General features: G+C 34.3%; 2 protein-coding genes across 4 annotated transcripts in view; both read right to left on the reverse strand.

The window, feature by feature from the left end:
- The window catches only part of LOC134229667 (inositol 1,4,5-trisphosphate receptor type 3-like), a 101,829-nt gene extending 98,877 nt beyond the window's left edge, over positions 1–2,952 (reverse strand). For all 3 annotated transcript variants that reach the window (XM_062711435.1, XM_062711433.1, XM_062711434.1), the window contains exons 1-2: positions 2,722–2,952; positions 668–738 (exon numbers count right to left, since the gene is read on the reverse strand). In XM_062711435.1, coding sequence (XP_062567419.1) covers positions 668–738; positions 2,722–2,804 — 154 coding nt within the window. In that variant the 5' untranslated portion in view covers positions 2,805–2,952. The remainder of the gene's footprint in view (positions 1–667; positions 739–2,721) is intronic.
- Positions 2,953–5,896: 2,944 nt separating this feature from the next.
- On the reverse strand, positions 5,897–7,867 carry LOC134229670 (uncharacterized). The gene is made up of 2 exons (XM_062711437.1): positions 7,769–7,867; positions 5,897–7,205 (listed from the first exon to the last, which is right to left on the reverse strand). Exon 2 carries the CDS (start codon positions 7,203–7,205, stop codon positions 5,949–5,951), a length of 1,257 nt encoding a protein of 418 aa, XP_062567421.1. The 5' UTR covers positions 7,769–7,867; the 3' UTR covers positions 5,897–5,948.
- Between the last annotated feature and the right edge of the window lie 3,340 nt (positions 7,868–11,207).

Raw genomic sequence — 11,207 nt, forward strand, 5'->3', positions numbered from 1 at the left:
GCAATACGATTTTGTAATATCGATATATTGGCAATATGCTTAGATTAAGGAATTTTGTCATTAAGTATAAAAATAGACTTATGAAAGTTTGTTATTAAGCCAAACAGTAAAAGTTTTGTGGGAGCATTTCAGAGCATAACTTAGATGAAATCAACAAGATTTTTTTCCATGTTCAAGATTACTTATCATAGTTATGTACATTCTGCATGTAAATTAAGTAAATATAGTCAGAAAATGCCATTTTAATTACATTGAAAATATTGCAATACATATCACAATACAGTTTAAAATATCGAAATACATCGAAATACGAAATCTTGGGCCAATACCCAGCCTTAAATCATGCCATTTAAAAAAAAACTCTAAATGCAAGTAAAAAATGTTAATTTAATTTAAACAATATTTTACTCAAACATTGAATTAGATTGTCTAGCGGGCACAATTTACCAATTTTTAACCCAGTGCTGACAAAAATTATCCCAACACAATTCTTTGGGACACAGTTTGCAAGTAAAATGTATTTGAGTCACTCAGGAACTAATATTTTGGGTGTTCTAAAATTCATTTCAATGCCCACAAAAATTAGGCATTTGTGCACGGTTATGGTTTGTTTTGGTATGTCCCCAACCCCAAACACTGGGACATTGGTACCAGTGTAGTTCCTTACCATGCTGGTCTTGAACATTGGGCCTCTTCCTGTCCTGTCTGGCTCCTACGGCTATTTCATTGTGTACAGAACTGCAATGTTAATTGATGTAAATATATTCATTACCAGTATTCATTCCAAAAAATAGTTTAATACTGATAGATCCACCATAATCACAATCTGATTAAACTTTGGTTTAGAACTTCTCGTAACTTGTACACAAACTTCTGAAAACATACTTTTTACAAGTAACTATAGGATAAATAGCCACAATTTAAAGATGATAAAAGTGTGTAGGTGTCTGGAAAGACGTGTATGCATACAGAAAACCAACGATATCAAACCCACTAGAATTTGCCGCCATAAGTCAGACACCGGAAACAGGTGCAGTGTTATATTTAAAACCAAGCATTGTATAACTTAAATTTTTCCGGGCAATCCTCAGCAGCAGATCAAGTTAGTGCTAGCTGCAATAATGTAGCCCTCTCAGATTTTTTTATCCGATGTTTTCTGGAGCTAAAAAGAGGGGGGGAGAAGGCTACATTACTGCAGCTAAGCTAGTGCAGGCCCATTTAGCATCGATGGGGGGGGGCTTTTTTTCAGGTTGCATCTGCCCCCACGCATACACTTTCGGAGTCGAGTAAGGGTAACTATATAAAATCTACTCAGGGACCCATACATTGTACTATGTATACTAGTTTATAGTGCCCTGATCTACCAAAGTATATTTTTTAAAGTTAGGCATCCTCAGCCTTCATAAGCCTCTGAAAGGAATATCTTTGTTTCTCGTGTCTGAGCTAATACAGTGAATTAATCGGCTTAAAAAATCCAAACAAATAAGGTCACATTATTCCATGTGTCTCGTTTTCTTGTTTTGCTCAACAACAAATCGTGCATAAAATTTAAAAGAACATGAAATAACAAAATATAACAAAGAATAAATTCAAATATGTCTACACGGATTTTCGCCTTGTCTGGTGTAGAAACTGTAACTTTTGTTTGTCTCGTTCAACGAGTAATTTTTTTTTTTTTTAAATTTCGAGTGGTAGTGTATATAGTACGAGATGCAGAATTTCAATATGACATGAACTATCCGCGGTGAATCCTCTTAGAAACCTTTGATACACGTACCGAGTTATTTTACATAAAACACTTATAAAATGTCTCGAAGATACTAGCTGCAGAATTGTAGCTCTCAGAAAAAATTGTATTGAAAGACCGGGGATAGTTGTCCCTCCCATTTTTTTTTCTGACCAGCGATGTACAGATCTGCAGTTAGATCTGGCAATAAAATGATTATACATTTTTGGTCTTTGTATGCTAAATGATTGCATATATCCAATAATTCAAAAGCTTTCAAATTGGTCGTTTATTAATTACTTCCAATTAATTTTCTCTAAATAATAGTCGACAATTCATGAGATTTTTCTCAGAGCTACTCCTAGCTGACAGTGCAGTTCTTACAAACACACATTTCCCCCATCCACACAGTCTCTCTTTAGCATTGATTTTAAGACAATTACAATATACATGTGTAATAATTACTTCTATTTATGTAAAGTATTATTTGAACTAAATCGTCGTTAAGATAAATTTTTAAATATTTTAATTTCGCATTACTTTTTTTTATTTGTTTACGACTTTAAGACATGGTGGTCGAGCTTTTAGCTGTCTACTGTCTACATAATGCTTATTTACTTAGTTAAATACGCTATAGCGAAACGAAAATAATTTCATGAGACTGCTTTTAAAAATTTAAACTGTCTAATTGCTGCGTGAATTAGAAATGTGACTTTTCCAAAAGGTTCTTTCTAAACTGTTTATTTAAGCATTAAAATGTCATCTGAAACATGTACTTCTTTTTACTGTTTATATAACATTCTCATCTTATATATCCACAATAAATATTCATATCACTTTTCAGAAATCTGTTCTGAAATTCAAATTTAAGAAAGCACGCCATTTAAGTCCTTTCCTAACATTTGGGAGAATTATGTAACACCAAATGATAAAAATTCTCCTGTCCTTTAATAAATTCGGTTTATCTTTGGACTTGACGGATAGAATCGTCTTACCTTGATTGGGTAGAAAAAATAAATCCAAAACTTTCTGCCGAATAAAAACAAACAGTATCCCCTACACTTAACGTGTCATCCATGGTTATCAAGTATTATTCCTTCCCGACATTTCACTGATTCGAATTTTAAAACAAATCACAAAGAACTAGGAAAAAGAATGGGTTTTTTCCTCCCGACTTCACGAGTAATGCTCCACCATAGACTACATTTAAAACTGACAAGTGTTCGCAATACAAGAAGAGGTCTCGCGTTATGATATATCGATTCTATGGGTCATTGATTTTCCCGTTTTGACCTATCTATATCCAAATTTTTTTTATCCTGGCATGGAATGAAAATTAAATGTCTAATAATGAAAAAACAAGTGTCTACATGTCTCTAAGGTGATTATGTATATATACGACTAATGATTTAACAATGCCATCCACCCGTGACCGCGAGAGTCATTTAAATTATCCAGATTTCAATTCCATAGAACTCCTCTCTGTCAAAGTGTGGCACTATTTGTGTCTGTTGCTTCTATGGTAAAAGGAAAACAGTCGTGAGACTCCTCTCCGCCTTCTGGCGCTTTACATATTTTTTAAAACCTAAATTACCCGAATAATAAAATGTAGATTTATATGAAAATGTATATTTTCATAATGCTAGTTCTACATGTATAATATACACTATAAATTAGATATTTAAAAAAAAATGATGTAAGAATAGAATTTCAGGTGCTAAATATATCTTTTGATTGTGAAAGCTCATTTGGGGTGGGGGTGTTATAGAAATTCTTTTTTTAAAATACAATATTGGGAAACTATAAGAAAACGATCGAAAAAAAAAATACGTGCTCTCTATTTATTTCTTCGAGACTTTTGAAATTTCCTCTTGTGTGTATATTATTTGCAGTAGTCTTTTTATTTCCAAAGAATAGTTTCCCTATCGATTTTCAGATCATGCTTTGGAATTTCAAGAAAAGGAGTTCTCGTTATCTTGAACAAATTCATAAACACACAGTCATATTTGTGGGAATTAAATAATATTATGCGTAATTAACTAATGATTATGATGTACATCTTAAAGTTTATTACTTACCGTACGGAAGATAACATCATTCTACATATCTACATGTATTTTTATTTTAGATAAATAAAGGCTCTGGAAGAGCAAGTTTGTCATACAAGTTAAATATACATATTTTTTCGACAAACATTTTGATGACAAGACTTTGGATGTTCGTCGAGGCAAACACGTGTCCATTGTATTAAAGGTTGTCCGAACCTCAGGTTCTAGAAATCAGCTTTCAAGATATTGAAAATGCACAGAATTTAAGACTGTCTCCAGGTTTACGGAGTAACGTGGATTTACAAAGAAGTACAATAGATTTGTATATTAGAATGGAAAATTATCAAATTTCATTTTATTCTTTATTTTGAGACTTTGAATTATGTGTTAGATGTAAACACATCTTTAAAATATTACTTTGTTTAGAAAATATCTCAGAGAAAAATGCTTTATCCACCCCAGTGGATAGGTTCTCTCTTTCTCTGCACATGGCAAAAATAAATACATTAATTAAATAATTGAATAAACAATAGGAGAGGGACCCCCTTCTGAATCCATCAATGCCTAATGCTTGTGCTCTTTCTCAAAAAAAAAGTCTTAGGGTTTTTTTTTCTTGCTTGTTAAGGTTAAGGAATTTTTGCCCGCTGTTGCCATGGAAAATGTTGTTTGTGCTCCCCCTCCCATCCACTTGAAGAAATTATAGTGGTACACAGAAAAAAAAATGTTTGGAAATTCCTTCCTTCTTAGATCTACATGTATATTTAAGCAATGATTTGCCTCTTGGTTAGAACAGAAGTGCTCAAAGGGATGTAATTCTTATTCAATTAGAATTTTTAAATGCTTTCTGTCATATTTCATTTGATTTAGATCACAGGACAGGATCGACTAATTTGAGAAATATAACCGAATAATTCAATAGCAAAAAATCAAAAATCCTATTACTTATGTATTGTCATATGACACAGAAACTTCTAGACAAGACCATTAGCTTCAATTAAATTTTTACACCCTGTCCAAGGTACTTTAATTTTGCCCATATTTTTATTATTATTTTTTTTTAATGAAATAAATTATGATAATGTGCCAACTCCTGTGATCCTGTTTTATGTTTTAAAAATGCAACATTTCAATAATTGACAACTTTGAAGAAACAATCGAATTAAATAATGTATACACACCGTTTCAAGTTCATTTTCGCAATGCCATGTAGTCAAAGTTGTCAATTATTGAAATGTTGCATTTTGAAAGCATAAAAAAAGGATCACTGCAGGATCACAGGAGTTGGCACATTATCATAATTTATTTCATTTAAAAAAAATAACAAAAAAATATGGGCAAAAATTATACAAAATAGCTGACGAATGGATGGTGCGTCTGCATCATTTCTGAGAATTTTTATTTTACACGAAAATTTATCTCAAAATTAAATACATAAATTCCTTACAAATCTATCATACCTATATTTCGATTTCTTATATCATTTTCCGTGTCGGTAAAGTTTCAGAGATTGTTTCTCAATGGCAGTATAAAACTTTTTACATACCCATCGAAAGACAATTTCCTATATTTAAAAAGGACAGAAAATTAATGTTAGAAGTATCTCGGATAAAAGGTATGATAGGGTCTTTCAGTAAATTTATATTAAAATAGAAAATTTGGTTATTTTCTATTTTGATAAAAATTTGTGAGAAGACAATAGACTAGGAATTCATGCATTTAGGGTAATCTATGGTGTCTTAAATATGAATTTTTTATTCAACAAAAGAAGTCAATGAAATGATATATTTAAGTGTCAAAATTTACCACCTTTTAAAATTTACCTTCATTCTCTCCTTTTTGACAGATTTTATTTAATCAAATAGGCTCTGCAATATTAATACCTTTTCATTTATCAGTTTGATTAAATAAAATCTGTAAGAAAGGATTGTACCAATGTCATTATTCAAAGACTTCCATTCTGTTAGCTCTTTAAAATGCTAAATGTTTCCGAAATTTATATTTTATAGATAAACCACTGTAATAAGTTTGAACTTTATCACAATAAACAAGGTCCTCAATTTAATTACAAAGTTAAAAATAATGCTTGACATTTCAAATCTTATGCAAAAAAGACAGAAAACAATGAATGCTAATACCCATTTTTATTTCAGACAACAAATTTAACACCATCAAAATTAATGGAACATAAAGGTGTAGTAGCGACCTCGTCTTTCCTGCACGTATCGATTGCTGGCGTATTTTGGGGAGAAGTTAGCGTTGGTCCTCACGACTCCAACAGCAGTATAGCTGCTACAGCTCCGAGTAAACTTAATGTTATTGAAGATGTCCTTAGCATCCAAGTATTTTGTACCCCAAAAATTCCTTGAATAATATTTCGCATTTTTCAGAAGACTACGTGCCGAGGAGGCGTTCAAATGCCCGGTTGCTGTGGGGTTGCTTGCTATGATTAAGTTGAAGCCGTTGTGGCGAAAGACTAGACCACCATTACATGCCCACATCCAGTGGTTGTTTCCGCCCGCGATGTCATTATAGACTGCTACAAACCAATTGCGCCAGTAGAATTTCGTTGTTAGTTTATCATACACTTTTTTGGCTGCATCTGATTTGGAAGCACCTCTGTTATTTGTCAGAATGGTTTTGGCGTCGTTGATGGCTACATCCTTGAAGTTGTTCGTAAGATCCCTATCAACCTTCTCCATGGCCTTTCGCATTTCGTTGATTTGACCTGTCCATTTTTGTTCGTGGCCTTTGAGAGAGTTGGGGTGTTTGATTTTATAGTACGCCATTTCCACCTGACTCCCCATAAGAATAACTTTGGTCAGCCCCAACATGAACGCTTGCATATCGCGCCGGTCGTGTTGGTTTGCCCTAACCGCTTCCGTCAGAACGTTGCTAGAAAACGTGGAACCATGGGATACGATGTGACTGTATAACAATTGGGCGCTGTTCTCGTAAACACATTCATAAACAGTAACAAAAGTATCCCTAAAGCTCGTAAACCCATCACCACTGGCATTGTAGAGCTTCTCTAATTCCAGTTTCATAGCATTTATTTTCTTTTCAAAGGTGAAAAACTGAACTCTAGCACGGTTCCAGTCCATTCTGCGAGCGATATCATCTAATTTTTGATCCACTTTGTCGAATCGATTATCAATTTGGGACAACATGTTACGCATGAATTGCAGTTCAGCGGAATCTTGTTGAAGACCGGCTATAGCTGCTATGATCCCAATGGCAGGGCCAACCATTCCGAGATATGGACCGACTCTGGTTGCCAGCTTCCCCATGGTGGATGCAAATTTCTTATCGCCGATGGCTTGGGCCAACTCGGTGCCAGCGGTGATACCATTATCCACTATGTCATTTCCGGTCTGTGCGAATATTACTGATGTAACCACTACAGAAAGGAGCGCCCAAAACATCAACTTCATCTGCAAAATAGGGATACAAAATTAGTGAAACACAAAGCTATACGAAAAAATGTTATAATCATGTGGGCCAGTGATAAACGATGTGAATAAATCAACAATGATGAAAATGAAATCAACTCAAGAAAGTTTATATAAGTTACAAGACCAAAGCTTTTTAGAGGAAAATTTATAGTTCTAGTAAGAAAGCCTTCTATTTTGGGAGAAAATGTCAAAGCCCAATTGAACTCATGGGCAATCGTGTATGCTACCACCATTGAAGTAAAACGACTCGATAAATATTCCCGAGTCGGAGCGGTTTAAGAACTTGGACAAATGTAGGAATATTATTTAAAATACTGAAAAATTCTGCAAATTTATGCTTCAAAATACGTATTTCATCACGGTAGTTATTCCACTTAAACACGCCAGTCTGTTTAAGCATTACAATTAACACAGTACTTGTGAATACTTAAAAATTCATTTTTCCCAACTTCTAGAGAAGGACATTTTTACGTTTTTCTTTTTACTATACTTTACAGTCTACAAATGATAAACTTCTTGAAATTTTAAAACTGAGTGCTTACCTTGCTTCTCACGGTGTTTCTTCTATCGTCTGCTTCCTTTTATTGGCACCTAATGAAAACTTGTGCTCTTGCATGGTACCTTATATAGTGTCCGAGAAAAGAACAAAATCCTCGCCTTTTTCGGGGAAAACTCTCCTCGACAAGTTTACATGTACGTTCTGTCAAATTTCAAAAAGCCACCCCTTGGCCTCAATACATAAGAAAGTGGGCGGAGTTCGGAAAATTTTACTGTGAGTTTAGGTTCCAAGAAAGGGGAAGGCAGCTCTAAGGGAGCTGTGTTGTGATTGATGTTGTTTAGTATATGACTTTCCAGCATTTAAATGTACATGAAAATTAAGCGAACAAAATATATGGGATTGCTTGTCTTTATGTATATATCCATATTTTTGAAGCATAATCTACAAAAATATGCTCCTTAAATTAGTAACATTTTGTGTTTGTATGGAACGCTTGATGACACGCCCATTTTTTCAGTAACAAAAGAGCTGCAACATGCTTCATTCGAATAACGGTAGGACAGGGATTTGATAAAAATACAATAGCCAATCAGAAAGGCAGTGGACATAAACAGCGAGTTAGAGCGTGTTCGATTGATACATGTGTTGTGATCACTTCAATAAGCAAGGTAAGTTTCTAATTTTGTAAACATCAGTAGCAATGCACATATTTTGAAGAATCTCGAGTGTCTGACTTTCACCTAACTTCATAGAATCTCCTCTTCCGCAAAACCCCCTGTTATTAGAAAGTGTGGTTACTTTAAACAGGTCGAGACCACTACCTTATATGGAAGGCAACTTTCAACACGTGACGAAACCTTCGTCACACCCGTTCGCCAATCAAGTGAATGAGTCCGAAAGCATGACACTCTACTACTTGTTTACGATTCGATGGCGACACGTGGTTTTCGTCGATTTCTGCACAATATTCACTTCGTCACCGGAAAAACCGTAGAGCTTCTTTGTCACTTTTTAAGTCCGAAATTGAAAGATTACATTCCCAAGAAATTGCTCCATGCTCACATTTAATATTGGAGTTGTTTTATATGATTAATAGTTGCATCAAAAGTTCGAATAGTGTGCAAACGCTTTTATGTTTGCATGTACATTAAAAAACTTTTTGATAATATTTAGGGGTTAAATAATAATAGCACACCTTGTACTGCTGTCTAAAACTATGTACACGTATATCACGTGAAAAAAACTCAATGCTTTATCGACACGATAGCACCTACATGTACGTCTCTTCGAACAATGGTTTAAGCCGATTCATTATAAATTGATATAAGGCTTCATAAAGGAAATTTTGTAAATGTGAGCATAGAAATGAAAGATTCTACATCATTTTAAACATTTCTTTCAAAAATTTCAAAAAAGAATTGAAAATAAGTTTCCAAGGGACAATTCAAGTTGGCCTTCATTTTCAACACAGCTGAGTACTTGTAGTAGCCCACAATGCATTGCGACTCATTCATCAGTGGGTAAAGTAAACAGATAGCTAATTTACATGCAAATTTATTCTGACGTCAGAAAATTTAGTGGTCTCGACCTGTTCATTCAAACGATAGATATCAATGCGCATCATAATGATCAGTGCATGCAGTCTCTAATAATGAATTCAGGCACGTAGCATCGTTTATGAAAGCGGGGGGGGGGAAATTTTTTTTACTTCCTAAAAAAGTTGACAAGCAAAAAAAAAAAGAACCGAAAATTAAAATTGCCCAAACTCAAAAATCCTATTTCGTGGGGGGGGGGGGGGGGGGGGGGGGGGGGGGTAGTGGCCAACTTTTTCAAGGCCAACTACCTTTCACTTCCAATTTTTTCCTATACTTCCTTGCTATACATATACTTTGTTAAAAATTGGGGGAGCCAACCATCTTTTCAATTGACATTTTCTATAGTAAAGGTAATGTTGGGGAAAAAAAGGGGGGCAGGCTCCCCCTGCCCTCCCCCCCTCCGTTGCTACGTGCCTGGAATTTCATATAAATAATATTTATTCATCATAAATAAATAGTAAAATTTATAGCGAAATAATAATCGAAGGTCTACCTTTTCTTAAACTATTAAAATAAACAACAAAATATACATCCAGATTTTACATACAAATACTTAGTGAGCAATTATTAATAAATACTTCATCAATTCTTATTCAATATACATAACAAGAGGCCCATGGGCCACATCGCTCACCTGAGCACTGTGGCTAGAAAAAAGTAGAAATTGGTTTATTATTGAATAGTTTAAATCCAAAAGTAGCCCCATTGTCATGTTGTAAATTTTGAATTTACCGGGTGGCAGTAAATACAAAATTTACAACCTGACAACTCATGTTGTAAATTTTGTATTTACTGCCACCCGGTAAATTCAAAATTTACAACATGACACCATGACCAATCATGGCTTTGCTATTCTTGAGAAGATGATTTTTAAAAATTTTTCCTATATATGTCTATGTAAAACTTTGATTGGCCATTTTGGCCCCGCCCTACCCCCGGGGGTCATGATTTGAACAAACTGGAATCTTCACTACCTGAGGATTGTTCCATATAAATATAATCAATTATGGCTTTGTCATTCTTGAGAAGAAGATTTTTAAAGAATTTTCCTATATATTTCTATGTAAAACTTTGGTCGGCCATTGTGGCCCTGCCCTACCCCCGGGGGTCATGATTTGAACAAACTTGAATTTACACTACCTGAGGATGCTTCCTTATAAATATGATCAATTATAGCTCTGTTTTTCTTGAGAAGATTTTTAAAGAATTTTCCTATATATTTCTATGTAAAACTTTGGTTCGCCATTGTGGCCCCGCCCTACCCCCGGGGGTCATGATTTTAACAAACTTGAATCTACATTACCTGAAGATGTTTCTCCATAGGTTTCATCTTTCCTGGCACAATGGTTCTTGAGAAGATTTTTAAAACATACCACCAAATTTTCATTAATTCCCAATTATTTCCCCTTGAATCAGAGCGTGGCCCTTCATTTGCTTTGTGGCAAGTTTGGTTGAAATTGGCCCAGCGGTTCTTGAGAAGAAGTCGAAAATGTGAAAAGTTTACAACGACGACGACGACAACGACATTTAATACATGTACTCGTACATACGTAGAAAAAGACCTTCTCATCCACCTCCCACCAAAATGACTAAAAAACTGAATGAAATTAAAAAAAAAAACGCCGCCACGTATAAGTTCAAAATATTTGGTCAATTAATCAATTATCGTCTATCCGTTTATTATTACACATTATTTTTATCACAATGTGTATTACTTAGGTTGAATTACAAATTTCAGATTAAATCTAATTTATGATGGAGCATATCTGATGTATAATTCATTACTTGTGGAAAAACATGCTTCTTGAAAAACTCACTTTTGAATACATGCATTTCTTGAGATTCAATCACATTAGAGTCGTCAATAATACTCACTATATTGGGAAA

This window comes from Saccostrea cucullata, unplaced genomic scaffold (assembly GCF_032062105.1).
Source record: "Saccostrea cucullata isolate Sc308-1 unplaced genomic scaffold, CSIRO_AGI_Scuc_v1 ctg156, whole genome shotgun sequence".
In the NCBI taxonomy this organism is placed as follows: domain Eukaryota; kingdom Metazoa; phylum Mollusca; class Bivalvia; order Ostreida; family Ostreidae; genus Saccostrea; species Saccostrea cuccullata.